This window comes from Haliotis rubra, unplaced genomic scaffold (genome assembly GCF_003918875.1).
Source record: "Haliotis rubra isolate DU_JTF1 unplaced genomic scaffold, ASM391887v1 Scf1050, whole genome shotgun sequence".
In the NCBI taxonomy this organism is placed as follows: domain Eukaryota; kingdom Metazoa; phylum Mollusca; class Gastropoda; order Lepetellida; family Haliotidae; genus Haliotis; species Haliotis rubra.
This window is the reverse complement of record NW_025764949.1, coordinates 153,983-173,892: the sequence shown is the minus strand read 5'-3', so window position 1 is coordinate 173,892 and position 19,910 is coordinate 153,983. Positions and strand designations below refer to the sequence as shown.

The 19,910-nt window shown below is 40.8% G+C and overlaps 1 protein-coding gene across 1 annotated transcript in view; it reads left to right on the top strand.

Moving 5' to 3' along the window:
* The first annotated feature begins 2,468 nt into the window (after positions 1–2,468).
* The window catches only part of LOC124276438 (cubilin-like), a 71,131-nt gene continuing 53,689 nt past the window's right edge, over positions 2,469–19,910 (top strand). The window contains 18 exon segments of the mRNA XM_046712094.1: positions 2,469–2,620; positions 4,034–4,114; positions 5,596–5,634; positions 5,889–5,990; positions 6,447–6,481; positions 6,483–6,548; positions 8,645–8,705; positions 8,707–8,775; positions 9,599–9,770; positions 10,685–10,816; positions 11,454–11,549; positions 12,408–12,541; positions 13,315–13,501; positions 13,794–13,909; positions 15,452–15,692; positions 16,545–16,726; positions 18,100–18,262; positions 19,227–19,411. Coding sequence (XP_046568050.1) covers positions 5,617–5,634; positions 5,889–5,990; positions 6,447–6,481; positions 6,483–6,548; positions 8,645–8,705; positions 8,707–8,775; positions 9,599–9,770; positions 10,685–10,816; positions 11,454–11,549; positions 12,408–12,541; positions 13,315–13,501; positions 13,794–13,909; positions 15,452–15,692; positions 16,545–16,726; positions 18,100–18,262; positions 19,227–19,411 — 1,959 coding nt within the window. The 5' untranslated portion in view covers positions 2,469–2,620; positions 4,034–4,114; positions 5,596–5,616.

Sequence of the window (19,910 nt, the reverse complement as noted above, 5' to 3'; positions counted from 1 at the left end):
TTAACTATGATAGTTTAGGGCGAAACTGTAATTATATTACTATACATGGAGTAAAGTGAACTGTTTTTCTTAAATACCTGAACATAGGTCAGTGGGTTGTAACTGTGTTCTATACCAACATAGTCTAGGGTAATAAATATACGCTTGACATAGCTGTAACATAGTTTAGTGAGTAATAGCTATCACTTGGCTACAAATACCTGTGAAAGAGATATGTTCTCTTCTCAGATGACATGGATGGTCCGATGTAGTATCAGGTATCCCTTCTATTGTATTCTCAGTTTGTCTAGAGCATGTTGGGGCTGGGGGTGTGATGTCAACATGGCGGAGACTGATAGGGGTGTGATTTGAATCAGGTTTCACAATTATGCGTGTGTTACTGTGTAACACTGACCTAGCTTGGGATTTTCATTAACTAATGTGAAGGCCATATGTTTTTATGCTGTTTTTTTATCAGTTTTTATTTTTCCTGAATCATAAAGACCAGTGTAAGACAGGTTTTAAAGTTTTTATTAGACGATTGATGGCGTTGAGATGGTAATTTATTATTAATATTTATATTTTCTTGTTTGATTCCTTATGTAGCTTGAAATTCAAGTCTTAGTCTCATAAGTCTTTAAACAATGAACATGTTTCTGTTAATTTCATTGACTGGCCTGTAAAGTCCATAAAACAAGTTATGAAAATTATGAGGCCTCAATGTGGATATCCACAAATTATATAACAAATATATATTGATATCTTCAACCCACATACAAATTGTACAGTTTTGTTCAGGCTTTTTTTTTAAGACTGACATTTAGTTCTAGAAATATAGTTATCATAACTATAAACAATGCATCTACAATGTTACAAATATTATCAAAATGGAACGCTGAACAATGGTTCATTTCAGAGCTAAAAACAACACCTTAGACTTGCAGGCATGATTTAGAATAATTCTTTTAAGGGACAGAATACTATTTTATGTTTATTATCTTTATGATAACCACCTGTGAAGATCCAATATGGCATCAGTATATGGTCTCTGGTCTTCAGCAACCTGTACTTGTCGTATAAGGCGACTAACAGGATCAACTGGTCAGGTTCGCTGACCTTGGTAGACCCCACATGTCATTGTATCCCGATTGCATAGATTGATACTCACAATGTTGATCACTGGATTGTCTGGTCCAGACTCGACTATTTACATACCGCTTCCATATAGCGGGAATATTTGCTGAGTGTGGCTTTAAACGAAAATGTTAACATCAACAACTTTATGATAATCGTCATCATACATTCTTGAAAATGGATGGTGGATATTCGTTAAATCTATATACAACAATTTCAGCACATGTAACTGAGTGGAATTTAAGATTAAAACAAGAAAAAAACTAATTGTTGCCTAAATTGTTCAACAGATCCACTGAGATGGATGCTCTGTTTACAATTATTTGCAAATGATTGCTTTTACAGGTGTGCGACAACAAAGTCTCAATTGACCAGCTGAAGAATGTCCCAACTTCTGTAAGTATGCTGACTGAATTTGGTTGGAAATATTATGTCGTAAGAAAAAGAGGAAAAAGTCTAGCTGTATTAACTGTTGAGAGGTGCACAGTGTTTAAACAAATTGTAACATATCATTAAGTAGACCCTCACCTCACCCCAATGAACATATACATTCTCTTATCTAATAATCCCTCCAACATACTTTATGTAGTGGTGCCCCCAAACCACGCTCCCTCCTTTACTGATCTATGTCATTGTATCCCAATTATGTAGATTGATGCTCATGATGTTGATCACTGGATTGATCACAGACTCAATTATTTACAGACTGTCTCCATATAGCTGGAATATTGCTGAAAGTGGCATTAAACAATAAAACAAACAAACAAACTCTCATCTAATGTGTCCTCCAACATATTCTCATGTTATGGTTCCCCCAACCCCAATATCTTTTTATGCAACAGTGTTTATTTTATGTGAACAGATCCCAGACAACGTGGCTACAGAGATCACCCAGATCAACAACAGACTGGACAACCTGCAGCCCACTGGACAGGTCCAGACTCAGCTCACCTCTCTTGGGACGCGGATGACCACTGTGGAGTCTAATGTAAGGCCACAGACAGCCACTGCACCTGTTAGCTGGCAGGATAAGTGTTTCGTTGACCTGGGTTCAAACTCCTGGGTTTGATTCCCAAAAGGGTAAAATACTTGTAACGTGTCATAACGGGCCTCGGTACTTATAACTGTACTGCATTTTATATCCAGATGAAATGTGCCTTACACCAATGACATTTTGTGCAACACAACTGCACGGGGGAGCATTCATTATGGTCTATAGCAGCTTAATAGGGAGTGGTTCATTATTTTAAATGCACAAATTCACAGAATGTATCGTTGATATTTCCCTGCCTTTAAAGTGTTAACAGAGTGTTACGCTTCACAAAATCTCGCTGAATCACTCACTCGAACACAATTTAAGTTTCATGGTATTTGTTTTCAGGTGCCGCAGAATGCCGCAACACGTCTGACATCTGTCGAGGGTCGTTTGAACAACCTGCAGCCTACAGGGGCTGTCCTCACACAATTCACATCAATTACAAATCGAATCTCAACAGTTGAAACACGGGTAAGGGAGATAACTGTTCCTAGTCAGGGCCCGCTTGGAACCACAAAGTGATCTTAGTACATGTTACAGTGTCAGAGTTACAATCATGATAGTCCTAAGAGCGCGCTACATGAAATGCAGCTCTGCCCAATTGGAAGATTTTTCCAAGTGCTAATTTCATCGTCAGTAGTCAGAGAAACAAAGACGTCCTTCCCAGAATTATTTTTGATGTTAAGATCTGTAAATCAACAAAAAGGAAGAAAATATTTTTTTAAAACTACTGCCATTGGATATCATATTTGCTTGAGTGGCGTAACTACATGTATTATAGGAAAAATGCATGATTTCATATTTCTGATATCCTAATCTTTTGCAGCATGTAAATATTTGAAAATATGGGCGTTTGTTTAGATGTATTTTAATAAGTTATCTTGAAATTGGTTTATTTGAAAGGACCCGTGAAGATCCAGGTTAGAATTGATCTTCTGTAACCCGTGCTTGTAATAAGGGGCGACTAACGGGATCGGGTGGTCAGGCTCGCTGACTTGGTTCACACATATCATTGTATCCCAATTGCGTAGATTGATGCTCATGTTGTTGATCACTGGATTGTCTGGTCCAGACTCGATTATTTACTGACTGCTCCAATATAGCTGGAATTATGCTGAGTGCGGCGTAAAACTTAACTCACCAACTCACTTTATTTGAAAGTTTGCTTTGGTAGGTTTAACTTTTACTTGATTTACAGTGAAACCCTGACAATCTGAAAATTGGTAATCTGACGTTTTGCATTTCAACAATTACTGTTTGAAACAATATTTAAAGACAAATTACATGTTTCATTAAACCAGCTGTCATTGGGATTCCTGTTTAGAACTGTCTGCTGGTCATAGTAAACAATCAAAGGGATCCGCTGGTCTGACTCAGTGACATCATAACCCCATGTGATTCCTTGTTAATAATATCCATCACTGGTTTGTCAGGTCCAGACTTGAACAGTTACAGGCCACTTCCATACAGTTGGAATATTGCTTAGTGAGGGTGATGATTAAAAAACAAATGAAGAAACATTTATCCAGAAATTTGTTCAACTTGATTTCACTGGGAACAGTGTTGTCCAGATTAGCAGGGTTTCCATGTCTTTGCATGTGTGCATGGTTTTAACAGGTGACAACACTGGAGTCGGGTACGTCCATCGGCACTCTACGTACAAAGGTAGGATTCTCACAATGACCAGATAATATAACGTTCCTATTTCAGATTCACGCTTCCATTCTTTGTAGATTTGAACTAGTTGTGCAATATCATACACATGTGAAAATATCATTCCACGAAATTGCACACCAAAAATCACCATGGATGAAGTTGTTGGGGTGAGAAATTGGAGCAGCTATTATTTTTGTATATTTTGATGGAGGTGCTTGTGTTCATTAGGTAAGAAGGGGACTTAGGAGACGCCCATCAAGGATTAGACCCCTTAGCAGTAGCTCACAGTTCAGGAACCTTAGGAACAGGGTAAACCAGGGTTATGACAGAGGCATGGTCGTGCATGTGCACATAGATCTCAGTCACTCGGTTTATGTGCATGAACGTTTGTGTGGAACATGTCTTAAATGCAGTTGCATTTAACTGGTTCTGCTTTAATAATGTTCCTGTTCACTCAGTTAATGTTCTTGTTCACTCATATGATGTTCTTGTTCACTTTGGCTAATGTTCTTGATCATTCAGCTGATGTTCTTGTTCACTCAGCTGATGTTCTTGTTCACTCAGCTGATGTTCTTGTTCACTTAGCTAATGACCAAGGTTGCATGGCACTCTGCCAATGAAATGGGGTACTCTTTGATGTTGTGCATCATTTTTCTCATGTTGCATGTGTAAAGTACACTGCCAATGGTGGATGGCACTTGACTAATGTATTTAACAAAGTAAAGTTGCTAATGTTGTTTGATGCTCTGATGATGTTGGATGATAGTCGATTTTAAATGTGTAAGATACTCTGTCAAAGTTGGGGGCACCTTCAATGTTAGCAAAGTTGTGTGACTCTTTACCAATGGTGTTTGACAAGTTCTGTAACACTCCTGCATGACATAGGTGAGGTGAGGTGAAATTGGGTTTAACGTCGTGCTTGAGAATATTTCGCTCATATGACGACGTGCATGCGTGTGTATGTGTATGTGCGGCTGCTTGTACTAGCCCAGACTGAAGCTGGTTTTGTAGTGCTAGCCCACTGAGATACCATGCCGCAGTGAAGCATGAATACCCAACTCAGACACATTATACTGACTCCGAGCCGACCAGTCCTTGTTGTACCCATTAATGCCGAGCGCCAGGCAGGGACCAACAAGTACCATATTTTAACGTCTTTTGGTATGACGCGGTCGGGGATCGAACCCGCGACCTTCCGCTCTCCGGGCGGACGCTCTAACCACTACACCACGGAGGCGGCTCCTGCATGACATAGTCTCTGTTAACACCAAGTAGATACATGCACAATTTGAGGTAAACATATGACCAGTGATAAACATTTAGCTGAGGCCTGCTAGTGTGCATGTTGAGTATAGTTGTATACAAAGACTTTAGACTTATTGCATCATTACTTATGTCAGTACTTATCATGCACTCTACTACAGCATCAACTCTGATTTCTTTATTGTAGTCTTGCTTTTTCTGAAATTTGTGTTTATAAAAGTTTAATTTTAATATCTTATATTACAGTAATCTGTCTATTTTGTATGAATTATTATTTTCACCTATTCTCAAAATTTCTTTTCAAAGTATTACATTTTTTAATCAGCCATTCAAACCATATATAAGAACATTTACCTGATGGAGGAGAAATGGTATACTCATAAATGTTGTGTTTATCGTAATAAAGAAGTTGACATCCATTCTCTTTCTTATATATAAGAAGGATGCTTTTATTCTCAAACTAACGACGCTTCTGATAAATAGGATATCGGTTTTTCACGATTTAACATAGTATTTTGTATTTTTAGGTTCAGACCCTTGAGAGTCAAATGTCAAACCTTCAAACAGTAAGTGATACAAAAACATCTAATAATAATGAAAATATAGGAAATAAGGTATATGCAACATGGATTTTCGACTACCAGTCCAACATGAAATATTGTTGAAAGTTTCTTGGAAATTATCATGTCTCTTACGAGAGAAAGTTCATAAAATAATTTTTTCCAAAATGTCTTGAGTGAAAATAATCAGCTTTAACAAATAGGCCTCTCTAGTCATTTTGTTGCGGTGTTATGAAGTCTTGTATGTGATGTTTGTTCAGCTTCTTACGACAAATGAGTGTTCTGATCGTCCCTGTCGCAATGGCGGAACCTGTGTTGACCTCTTCAACGGTTACTTCTGCCTTTGTCCAACAACATGGACGGTAAGTACCTGGCACTGTTGTTGTTGCTTGTTGTTTAATGCTGCACTCAGCAATCTGCCAGTAATATGGCGGTCTGTAAATAATAAATTGATCTTCAGTAACCCATGCTTGCCGTAAGAGGCGACTGACGGGATCGGTTGGTCAGGGTTAGAATCAGTCTTCAGTAACCCATGCTTGTCTCAATAACGGGATCGGGTGGTCAGGTTCGCTGACTTGGTTGACACATGTCATCGTATCCCAATAGTGTAGATCAATGCTCATGCTGTTGATAACTGGATTGTCTGGTCCAGACTCTATTATTTACAGACCGCTGCCATATAGCTTGAATATTGCTGAGTGTGGCATAAAACTAAACTCACTCACTCACTCACCATAGGATAAGAAAGGACTTTATATAGATTCAAGGTTAATATTCTGATCATTAGTGTAACATTGATTTGTTCATCCTTTGTGCAGGGTTCCACCTGTGAAACTGATGTTAATGAATGCGCTTTATGCTGGAACTGACCTTGGCTGCCAAAATGGCGGCACCTGCACCAATACGCCAGGAGGCTTCAGGTAAGCTTGTTTGTCTGAGCTGGTTTGTGTCATCAAAGTCATGAATTTCTAAAACCTGCATCACTTTGGACTGTCATCCCACTTCAGGTGAGGTGAGGTGAAATTGGGTTTTACGTCGTGCTTGAGAATATTTCGCTCATATGACGACGTGCATGCGTGTGTATGTGTATGTGCGGCTGCTTGTACTAGCCCAGACTGAAGCTGGTTTTATAGTGCTAGCCCACTGAGATACTATGCCGCAGTGAAGCATGAATACCCCACTCAGACACATTATACTGACTCCGAGCCGACCAGTCCTTGATGTACCCATTAATGCCGAGCGCCAGGCAGGGACCAACAAATACCATATTTTAACGTCTTTTGGTATGACGCAGTCAGGGATCGAACCCACGACCTTCCGCTCTCCGGGCGGACGCTCTAACCACTACACCACGGAGGCGGTCTCCCACTTCAGGGGCAGTGGGGTAGTCTAGTGGCTAAAGTGTTAGCTCGCCATACCAAAGACCCGGTTCGACTCCCCTCATTGGCACAATGTGTGAGGCCCATTTTTTGTGTCCACTGCCATGATATTGCTGGAATATTGCTCACTCACTCACTTCCCATTTCAAGTTGGTATCATGTGTTATATAACTTAAATAGTTAAATAACTTAAGTACAAAGTGACATAAAACTCACTTTGAAATGAGTTGCTGCAAAGCCAGGTATGAGCTTAGTGATTCCAGTCAGCAGGTTGTGCATTCCAATTAACCCCCTCCCCCACCATAAAATATATCTGGTTCAAATCCGTACCATAACTGGTTAGATGTGTGCATGTGTTCACTTTGAAAGTTTGTTTGGAGCAAAAAATGTCACATGTACCACTTGCTTGACAACGACATTAGAATCTATTCGAAATGTCACCTATACCGAATAAAGAGGTTGTATATTCATAAAAATTGTCCTCTTGCTTCATGCCAATCAAAGAAAAAATATTACAGGCTGTTTAATTATTGTTATTGTTAATTCTCATAAACAAACAAACAAACTTCAAGCAGTGTGCTATTAGTTTTTATCTGGTTCTGAGGACCAATGAATGCTGTGTTTAGAATCATCCAATCACAGCCAATGACAAATGTTCTGCTGCCTGCCTTCCTGGTTAGGTAGACAGGATAACAGTGAAGTGGTCGCTGTTCTGTAGTCCTCTGTTTGTTGGTCAAACTTTACATGTCTCCTGTGATTCTTGGTAAATCCTCTTGATGACTGTTAGTTGCATGCTTTTGTTTCATGACCCACAAGTGTGGTGGGGTAGCCTGGTGGTTAAAATATTCGCTCATCACGCTGAAGCCCCAGGTTCAATTCCCCACGTATACAATGTGTGAAGACTATTTCTGGTGTCCCACACCTTGATATTGCTGGAATATTGCTAAAAATGGTGTAAAACTAAACACACTCACTCACTCTCATGCCTCCCAAAATCACATCCAATAGTTTTGAGTGAGTGAGTGAGTGAGTGGGGGGACACCAGAAATGGGCTTCACACATTATACCCATGTGGGGAATCGAACCCAGGTCTTTGGCATGATGAGTGAATGCTTTAACCACCAGGCTATCCCTCCGAGGTGAGGTGAGGTGAAATTGGGTTTTACGTCGTACTTGAGAATATTTCGCTCATATGACGACGTGCATGCGTGTGTTTGTGTATGTGCGGCTGCTTGTACTAGCCCAGACTTAAACTGGTTTTACAGTGCTAGCTCACTATGATACCATGCCGCAGTGAAGCATGAATACCCCACTCAGACACGTTATACTGACTCCGAGCCGACCAGTCCTTGTTGTACACATTAATGCCGAGCGCCAGACTGAGACCAACAAGTACCATATTTTAACGTCTTTTGGTATGACGCGACCGGGGATCAAACCCGCGACCTTCCGCTCTCCGGGCGGACGCCCTAACCACTACACCACGGAGGCGGTCGCTATCCCTCCGACCACAAATAGTTTTGAACTTGGGATACCTGTAGTTAACCGAACTAAGGATTAGGTGTTGGAAATGTCTCTGGGACATAATTTTCAAATAATCATCGGTTAATCTGAAAAATCATTGTTTGAATTTTCAGTTGTCAATGCCCAACTAACTGGCATGGAGTACGATGTCGGGAGACCCATGATGACTGCACGGGGAGCATCTCAGTCAGAGCTGTGTGGACATGGAACATGTGTCAACGTGCCCAGAACACAGACAAACCAGGTGAGTGGGTGTTAGTGTCTACAGGCCTACCAAAGAAAACTTTCCCATTGTGCCGAAAAAACGCTGAATAGTCCACATTAATCGTGGAAATAGCAACATAAACATAATACCTCGCTACTGGAACAGTACAGACGGTATCTTTAAATCGCTAAAATGTGATAAAAATCGAAGAGCCTGCTACTTCGATTTTGCGCATGCACACCTGTTCGAGGAAATCTCAACCGCATCACAGAGTGATTGGTAGTGTGGTGTAGTGGATAAGTCAGTTGGTGGATGAGCTGGTGGGTTGATTGGTGAGTGACTTGTAGTGGGTGAGTGAGTGGATGGATGAGTGAGTGATCGTGTGATGTGGTGTGTGAGTGAGTGGTTTTACGCCACTTTTAGCAATATAACAGCGGGGACACCAGAAATGGGCTTCACACATTGTGCCCATGTGGGGAATCGAACCCGGGTCTTCAGCGTGGCAAGCAGACACCTTAACCACTAGGCCACCACGCTGCCCCCAATCAAGGAGACATGCAATGGATGAGTTATTGGGTGAGCGAGTGAGTGAGTGAGTGATACTGTGGTGTAATGAGTGAGCAAGTGTATAAGGGAGTTGGGTGCATAAGTGAATGATTGAGTGAGTGAGTGAGTGAGTGGGTGGTTGATAGCAAGATGTAGTGGGAGATATGGTGATGGCAAGATGTATAATCGGATGATGGTTATCATATACATTATACTGAGTGTACAAACAGATGAATGTGTTTCAAGAACAGATTATTACATACGTGAATTTTAGTGTATTTTGCCACTCAGCTAGCACTGCTATTTGTGCCCACAGCCCAAATACACATGCATCTGCGACGATGGATGGACCAAGCTCTCAGCCTCCAACCCATCATGTACTGTGGATGTTAACGAGTGTACGGCTAGTAATCCACCGTGTTCCCAGGATCCTCCTGTCCAGTGTACAAACATCCCTGGGTCATTTGTGTGTGGAAGCTGCCCAGTGGGTATGTATTTCAAATAATCGGTTTAGGAATAAAGATTGATTGGTTGTTGTTTAATGCCACACTCAGCAATATTCCAGCTATATGGCGGTGGTCTGTAAATAATCGAAGTCTGGATCAGACAATCAAGTGATCAACAGCATGAGCATCGATCTACTCAATTAGGAACTGATGACATGTGTCAACCAAGTCAGCAAGCCTGACCACCCGATCCTGTTATTACGACAAGCATGGGTTACTGAAGGGCGATTTTAACCCTGATCTCCATGGGACTTATGAATATAGAGTGCAGGATGGGAAGGGTGTCGTGATGCACATGTTCTGTGAGTGAGGGGATAAGTTAGGGAGGAGGGGGGCTTAGGGTGAGGGAAAATTGGTAGACTAGAGTAGGGTTGGAAGTAATTAGTGAGCGTTGGGGAAGGTGGATGGAAGAGAGAGGATGGGAATAGTAAATAGTAGAGTAGGGTAGAGTTGGAAGTAGGCAGTGAGTGTTGTGTTAGACTTGTGGAAGTCGGATGGGTTGAGAAGTGTGGAAGATTGAGTGTTTATGAAGGGAGGGATGGACATTGGTGAAGTTACAAGGGTAAAGCAGACAGCAGAAGCTGGAAGTGTTCAAGTGCAGAGGGAGGGTAGGAATTGTGAATGGTAGGCTAGGGTAGGGATTGAAGTCGTTAGTTAGGGTTGTGCTTGACTTGTGTAAGTCGAAATTGTTCAAGTACAGAGGGGGGTTAAGAACTGTGAATGGTAAAGTAGGTAGTGAGGGTTGTGTTAGAGAGTTGGAAAAGTCGTAAGGATTCCAGTACAGAGGGAGGGTGAGAATTGTGAATGGAAGAGTAGGGTAAAGCGGAGAGCTTTTAAGGAATGAGGGACTGTCATTGCATAGATTATCAATGTGTAATACTGTGATCATGTTGCAGGCTACACTGGCAATGGTGTCACCTGCATTGATGTGAACGAGTGCAGTACAAACAACGGAGGCTGCTCCCGGTCCCCCTTGGTGGAGTGTATCAACACACGGGGCTCTCGCAGATGTGGGCCCTGCCCCTCAGGTAGGTCTGGTGCCATGTTCAGTAACACATGTGTATCAACACACGGGGCTCTCACAGATGTGGGCCCTCCCCCATCAGGTAGATCTTGAGCCATGTTCAGGAACATTAGTGAGCAAGTTACATTTACTTGAATGCTGTTAAGCTGAGAATTATATCATGACACCTCAGTTTTGATCAAACCCAAGAGTGGAACCAACAACCCTACAATCAGAGTCAGAGCAAACTATGGCATTCAGACCCCAAGGTCAGTGAGACAGTGTTATTGTGATATCCTAGACCCTTATTGAACCAACATACAGATATGGAATACAATTTATTTTTATTATTTATTGATTACTTGGTATTAAATAAGCCCAACTTCTCTCACACAAATAATTTCATGTGTTGTCCTTCCCTAAAAGGGGCAGTGGGGTAACCTAGTGGTTAAAGCGTTTGCTCGTCATGCCGAAGACCCAGATTCGATTCCCCACATGGGTACAATGTGTGAAGCCCATTTCTGGTGTCCCTGTGATATTGCTAGAATATTGCTAAAAGCGGCGTAAAACCATACTCACTCACTCCTTCCCCCTAAAATGAAATATAAATGAATGAATATTATGATTTTTATGATAATTTATAATAATTTTGTTCATTTAAGGCTACCAGGGTAATGGTGTGACGTGTGTATTTGTTGGCATCTGTGGTGTGAACAATGGAGGCTGTTTCCCATCAGCCACCTGCTCTGAGTCTCCAGGTGAGTTTCGGTCAAATTATCATTGGGTATGGATATTAGGGAAATTTTGTTCAGAGTCTCCGGGAAATCCTTCTGCGCAGTATTTATTCAAAAATACTTGAATATTAACACAGACAGCAAATTTTGTAAGCAAGCTGAATGTGTTGCATCATACAAAAACCCAGCGCCTTGAGCATGTACTAGTTGCGTGGATACATGCGCTATATGAATATCCTATAAGGCCAGACCAATTTTGTTTCTTGTTTTACAGATTTTTGTCATCAGAAAATCTAAAGGCAGGAGGGAAAAAATATAAAAATAAAATCACCAGTCAAAGTAATATTCCTTCTAAATACTAAAAGTTTGGCAATTTATTAAGTGGATATGGGAAAAAATTCAATCTAAAATTTTTTTCTTGTAAGCTTACATTTTTGGCCCAAAAAATGTTAAGAGTTTATTTTTTGAGTGGGGAAAATTCGTTTTTATTGTTTTCTTATTCTTGAAAAAATACGGCCGGTGGATCCGTAAAACAAGAAATAAAATTGGTCTGGCCTAACAAAATAAAAAATAAAAATACTTTACACTCCATATCCAAGTGATGTACTGTAAGTGTATTACATGGCACTGTTTTCCTATCTATCAGTACAACAAAAATTGTGTTTAGTTTAAAGATGATAATTAAACAGGGAGGAATTTGTGAGAATTGCGGTAATTCATTTTTTTAAATGCCAACTCAAATTATGATGTTCTTTTTTCATTAGATTCCACCGGATTTTTGCAAGTATTTAGCATCAGTAGTTTGTTATTATCCATGTTGCTAGTCATAGTGAATTCTGTTATGTGAACTGACTGTTACCCCCAGGTTGTCTTGTATTTCAGGTCTGAGTGGTCGAACATGCACATGCCCATCAGGATATGTTGGTAATGGCGTTGGCGCCAATGGTTGTGTTAGATCTGGATCCACTTCTGGAGCTTGCAGTTCCTTCCCATGTAGGAATGGAGGAACTTGTACAGTGAGTATTTGACTCAGTACAGTCTCACATGTCCCATTGGTTGACACATGTCATAACACAAAAACATATCGAAGTCAATCAGCAAAAATGTAGACTAAAGATGCAAAGACAAAGGTTACTCATCCTAATCTGGACAATCTGGGAACAGGAGTCTGTTACTTGACATGGGCTCTGTAATTTAGAGGGCAGGCAACAAATAGGTTGCGAATAAGTAATATCCCCATTCATCTACAGTAAACTTTGTTGATAACAAACATGGTTACAGTGAACTGACAGATATATCTGGGGGATCCCCGCCACTTGCTGCATATTTACTTGGAATGGACCTGTGAAGATCCGGGTTAGAATTGATCTTCAGTAACCCATGCTTGTAAGGGGCAAATAACGGGGATCGGGTAGTCAGGCTCGCTGACTTGGTTGACACATATCATTGTATCCCAGTTGTGTAGATTGATGCTCATGTTGTTGATCACTGGATTGTCTGGTCCAGACTCGATTATTTACTGACTGCTACCATATAGCTGGTATATTGCTGAGTGCGGCATAAAACTTAACTCATTCACTCACTACTTTGAATGCTGAAGAGCAAACCATGGTAAGTTAGTGATCCTTATGAGTTCGTTATAATCCTAATTTATTGTATTTTTAATCCAACTTGTCTCAAAATAGTGTCAATTAATCCTGGCTGATAAATGTGCTATTGCTGAGATATTATCTATTGAATTATTGAGGATGATGAAGGTATAATGTTCTTCATCAAAATTCATTTTCAGAACTCAGGCAGTTCCTTCTCTTGCTCTTGTGTGCTCGGCTACACCGGGAATCAGTGTGAGACAGACATCAATGAATGTTCAAATACCCCATGTCGAAACGGAGGCACCTGCGTGAATAACGTGGGTTCCTTCAGCTGTCAATGCACAAACTCATATACTGGACCAACCTGTGAAACACCTCAGAGCAGTAAGTTTATACATGATGCAGTCAGTTCTCTCAGTTCTGGACTAATCAGGGTCACTATCAGTGTAGATGGTTATAGTTTCGCTGGGGTAGCTGAGTGGTTAAAGCATTCGCTAATAACGTTAAAGTTTGATTCCCCACATGGGAACAATGTGTGAAGACCATTTCTGGTAACGGTGAAAGCCATGATATTGCTGGAATATTGCTAAAAGCAGTGTAAAACTAAACTCACTCACTCACTCTGTCCAAACTATTTCTGAAACACTTGTCACACATCTCATGTATTCATCTGCAGCTTGTGGTGGAGCGTTGCGAGGAACATCAGGATCATTCCAATTCCCAACCCAGACTGGTACCCAGTATCCACATGGAGCAAACTGTGCCTGGACCATCACCACAACCCGGGACAAGGTAGGTTCACAGTGGCTGTTCCCAATGAAAAGTCTGTAATTACAGATTGACACTTACAGATGATTTTTAAGCAAGGGGTGTACACTACCCAAGTAATATATACATTGACAGGCATGGGTGGGAAATCATCCTTAAGGGGATTGAGAGTGCACCTTGTGTCTTCCTCAGATACATTTGTGCCTGTCCTATGAGGGGCGGTGAGGTAGCCTAGTGGTTAAAGCATCCACTCGTCATGCTGAAGACCCGGGTTCAATTCCCCACATGTGTACAATGTGTGAAGACCATTTCTAGTGTCCCCGCCGTGATATTGCTGGAATATTGCTAAAAGCAGCGTAAAGTCCTACTCACCCCTGTTTAATGAATCCAAATCATTTAACCCTGAACAATGTGACAGCCATTTTTATTTGCTGCTTTACCAAATTTGGTTTCCTTATTCCACTGACTGGATGAAAAATAGAATCTTGACTGCACTCACAAGGTACCTGAATGTCCTGCCTGAAAGGCTGCATAGATAAATGTGTCTTGTAACAGGACAGCAGCTCTTATTGGTCAACATAACATTGCTTCAACATTGTGGTGGGGCGGTGGGGAAGCCTAGTGGTTAAAGCGTTGGCTCGTCACGCCGAAGGCCCAGGTTCGATTCCCCACATGGGCACAATGTGTTAAGCCCATTTCTGGTGTCCCCCGCCGTGATATTGCTGGAATATTGCTAAAAGCGGCGTAAAACTAAACTCACTCACTCACTCAACATTGTGGTGAACACGTCACAATCTATTTCTTATTTTGCAGTGAATCCACATTTCAACAGAAACTAATTTGAGTGATATTTCATATATATATATTAAATTTTTAATGTAGTACTTGAAATCTTGAAAGTCATCAGTATTTAAAAACATCAAAAAAGTTTAAAAAGTCATTTTAATTGTATTTTCATTAAGCAATATTTCTTGAAGGAAGATCTGTAAAGCATAAGCACATTATTTGTTTAATGTAGTCATCCATGTGAATTACCAAAGAGATATTTACATAAGAGATAATACAGGTAGGAAGGTACTAGTGTGCACCTTCAGTTTGTATATGTAAAGCTTGGATTCTCATGTTGAGATGGGGAAGCCTAGTGGTTAAAGCGCCTGCTTGTCATGTTGAACACCCAGGTTTGATTAACCACATGGGTACAATGTGTGAAGTCCATTTCTGGTGTCCCCTGCCGTGATATTGCTGGAATATTGCTAAAAGCGGTGTAAAACCATACTCACTCACTCATAAGGAGACTATGCAAACGTTTGTTAAATGTTACATTTATTGAAATTATGATAAAGATTAGTAATAGTAGTTATAGTCATAGTCATAGTCGTATAGTAGTAGTAGCAGCAGTAGTAATCAGTCATTATGACATAAAGACATACATATTATACTTAATTTAATTGTAGTATCAGTATTAGTTGTAATATTGTCATTATTGTAGTTGTGTTATAAGTATCATCTTTATAATCTATTGTACTGTTGTTAGCAACAATTATCATTGTTATCATTCTTACTCAGATTTTGACCCTGACCTTCACATCCTTCAACCTGGAATCTCACAGTACCTGCAACTACGACTACCTCCAAATACATGACGGACCGACAGCATCATCGCACATGCTCGGCAAGTGGTGCGGTACCAGTCCACCAGGGGGAGGCACTCTCAACACGACCAGCAACCAAGTGTACCTGTGGTTCTACTCCGATGCCTCCATCTCTGGTGATGGATTCGCCGTCAGTTGGACGACCAATGATCCAGGTAGTCATTTGACCAGAGATTCATCTATAATTCGACAAGACAGAATCAGATCTTTGTTTTTACTACTGCTAAACTAAAATATGAGGATATCTCATTACAGGCCATGTTAGGAGGATGTGTCATCCGACTAAAAGAGTATGGTTTTGGAGAGTAACAGTCTGAATGTCAATGTCATTCAGCCGTAAAAGGTTAACATAGAGTAGTACACACGTCAGTTACAACTGATTCCCTCGATATCATCATCTGTATCTCTTTTCAATGAGTCACTTTTCATAACCAATGACCCGTGAAGATCCGTGTTAGAATATTGGTCTTCAGTAACCCATGCTTGTTGTAAGAGGTGAACGGGTGGTCAGGCTTGCTGACCTGGCTGACACATGTCATCATATCCCAATAGCTTTGATTGATGCTCATGCTGTTGATCGCTTGATTGTCTGGTCCAGACTAGATTATTTGCTATATAGCTGGAATATTCCTAAGTGCAGCGTAAAACTAGACCCACTCACTCACTCACTCATAACCACAAGGAAATTGTCATAAATCTTCACATATCTTGGCACTTGCTCATCTTAAAACGATTTTAGAAGTACAATGATCGTAACTCCCATACTGTAATGTAGACTAAAGACAGACTTAACATGAAGATCACTTTGTGCTGGTGATTCTGGTTAACTATGTCACACTGAAGAAATTCCTCAATGGTGATTGGTCCTCATTGATGTGATAACTGAGGATGTACACACGAAATATTAAATAAAACAAACTGCTATTAATGATGAAAAATATTTGGAAGAATGTGCTGAATTGTAATTCTTGGCCAAAATATTATATTTTAAAACTTTATTTTTCCAGTTTGTGGTGGTGAATTGACAACATCGTTTGGCACAGTAAACAGCCCTGGTTACCCTGGCAACTACCCTCACAACCGAGACTGTGTGTGGACCGTTGAAGTAGCTCCTGCTAAAAGGATCATCTTCACTTTCGCTACTCTTGCCCTTGAAACACATCCCAACTGTAGCTATGATTACTTAGAGGTATGTGTGTGCAACATTATCAGGCAATTCCGATAGGAATCTACATCCAGCATGTATTCTTAGAATATTAAGAACTTCAGATTAATGATTGATCTATATTTGTGGCATGATTTGGAACACATTCATCTATGGGTGGTGTGGTAGTGATTAAAGCATCTGCTCATTTCACTGAAACCCTACAGTGTGTGAAGCCCATTTCTGGTGTCCCCCGCCGTGATATTGTTGGAATATTGCTAAATGCGGTGTAAAACCATACTCAGTCGGTCAGTCAGTCACTGAAACCCAGGTTCGATTCCCCACATGGGTACAATGTGTGAAGCTCATATCTGGTGTCCACCAGTTTGATGTTGCTGGAATATTTTCGTAAAGCCTTACTTGCTCACTTACTCACTTCCCCTATCTTAATACTTACACTTACACTGGGGGTGGTGGGGTAGCCTCGTGGTTTAAGTGTTTTGCAAATGACATCCAAGGCCCAGGGTCAATTCCCTGCCCTGCAAATGTTCATTTTTAAGCCCATTTTCGGTATCCCCCTGTGAAGAGTGAGTGAATGAGTTTAGTTTTATGCCGGTTTTAGCAATATTCCAGCAATATCACGGCGGGAGACACCAGAAATGGGCTTAACACATTGTACCCATGTGGGGAATCAAACCTGGGTCTTTGGCGTGACGAGCGAACGCTTGAACCACTAGGCTACAGCACCGGCCCCTGTGAAGATGCTGCACTACTTCCAAAAGGGATGTGAAATATACCTACCTTACTAAATAACTAAATGTTGACATTTTCATGATATTGGGGAGCAAACCCTTAAGTACTAGAATCTGTACTTCAATGAGAAAGTGTTCTCCCATATATAACATATGTTACATTTGACCACTTTCTAAAAGTTATTGCTGATTATGGAGAAAATACATATGAAGTATTTTGAAACCCATTTTGTGAATGAGTAATTAATATTATGGCATGTCTAGTTGACGAGGGATTAAGCCCAACATGATGAACTTTGGGTTTTGGTGTATCCAAACCAACAAATGGTTGTGCTGACAAAGCTAGAAACAAAATCAGGTCAAATGAGGGATGAAATCCTGAAGTGATGGAAATCTTTCACATTTATCACTTTGGGTTTAGGTGCACCCCACCAACAAATGTATGGAACTTACAAAGCTTGAAATATGATCAGGTGAAATGGGGATTCAAACCCACAGTCAGAAAATCCATCATACCTAAGGGAGGCAACTCTTCTCAGCACTATCCATGTCCCCACTGACACAGAGTGACATTTCCAAACCTCTTTTGGAATATATTTTAATTTTGTTATGATAGTTTTGTTCGAGTTTGGAAAATATTTATGAAATTATCTGTCTCTGCTTCAGCTCCGAGATGGGCAGTTGGATTCATCGCCCCTACTGAACCGGTACTGCAGTACAACAAGCCCTGCCCCTGTACGAACAACGGGCAATGCCGCATGGATTATGTTCCACTCTGATCAATCCCTGAGTGACAGTGGCTTCCATATAACTTACGCCACCATTGATGGTGAGGATAATACTTCATGTCATCACCCGTGAAGATCAGGGTGGTCAGGCTCACTGACTTGGTTGACACATGTCATTGTATCCCAATTGCATAGATTGATGCTCATGCCTTTGATCACTGGATTGTCTGGTTGAGGCTTGATTATGTACGGACCGCTTCCATATAGCTGGAATATTGCTGAGTGCGACATCCACCCAGCCAGCCAGCCAGCCAGCATCCATCCATCCATCCATCCATCCATCCATCCATCCATCCATCCATCCATCCATCCATCCATCCATCCATCCATCCATCCATCAGTATAAGCTGAAACACTGGCAAACACACATACACATACTCATAACAGGGCTCGATTTAGTGCTTTGTTACTTGCACTGATGCAACGCAATATTACAAAGTGCAACCTCGTTATGAGTCTAACTTGCACAAGGTGCAAAGTCAATTTTTGAGAAATAAATCAACAATAGATCTAACATTACAAGCATAAATATGTCAGCTCATTTTTCTTTTAAACTTTGAATAGCTATGGCACTGAAATATTGCTATTCATATACACGTTTCAGCTAACCTCTGACGTTTTAACACACTACATTGCAACTGGAATCTGGCTGGTGCAACTAGGTTTTTATCTTAGGTTGCACATGGTGCAAGTAGGTTAACCTTTCTTAAATTGAGCCCTGACATAAGCACACACACACACCTGCATGCACCTCATTATATAAATGCAAGAACCTTGAAAGTGATGTTAAACCTTATCATTTAAACATGGGGGGGCGGTGGGGTAGCCTAGTGGTTAAAGTGTTGGCTAGTCACGCCGAGGACCCGGGTTTGAATCCCCACATGGGTACAATGTGTGAAGCCCATTTCTGTTGTTCCCCGCCGTGATGTTGCTGGAATATTCCTAAAAGCGGCGTTAAACCAAAACTCAGTCAGTCATTTAAACATGCAACTTTGTTGTATTAAGGACCATGTGGAGGATCCTACACAACTGACGAAGGGACTATCCAATCACCAAACTACCCACAGCCATACACCCATAATGCACAATGTGCCTGGTTGATAACGGTCCACACTGGGGACATTATATCCCTGACCTTCAGTGCGTTTGACCTTGAAACTGCGAGCTCTTGCCAATGGGACAGAGTGGAGGTAAGTAGCCTTTATTTGCTTGGGATATTTCTGAGAATGTTAACTTTGATGAAGCATTGCCATGGTGTAGTGGAAAGTGTGTCTGGCTGGAAAGTGGAAGGTCATTAGTTTAAGTCCCTGGCCACCTTCGTATGAAGAAACATTACAGAGCTTGATCAGGGATTTACCTTAAGTCCAGTTTTTTAGGGTCCCCGGGACTCATACTGTTAATTTTCAGGATTCCTGGACAGCAAAATGGGGGTCCCAGACACTTAAATATTATTTTTAATACTGTTATTGTATTGTGTATCATGATCATCACATTAATTGTTACAGTAATTGAATTGCAAATGATGCCATAATGCAGCTAGTAGCAAACTCTTTGATAACTTGTTGTTACTTGATTGGAATTTTTACAAAAAGTATTTGAACTTGTTCTGCATCCCTGTGGATGCGCTTATAAATTTTGTAGTGTCCATCATCAATTTTTATGCATATAGGACGCAGGAATTCATGTCCC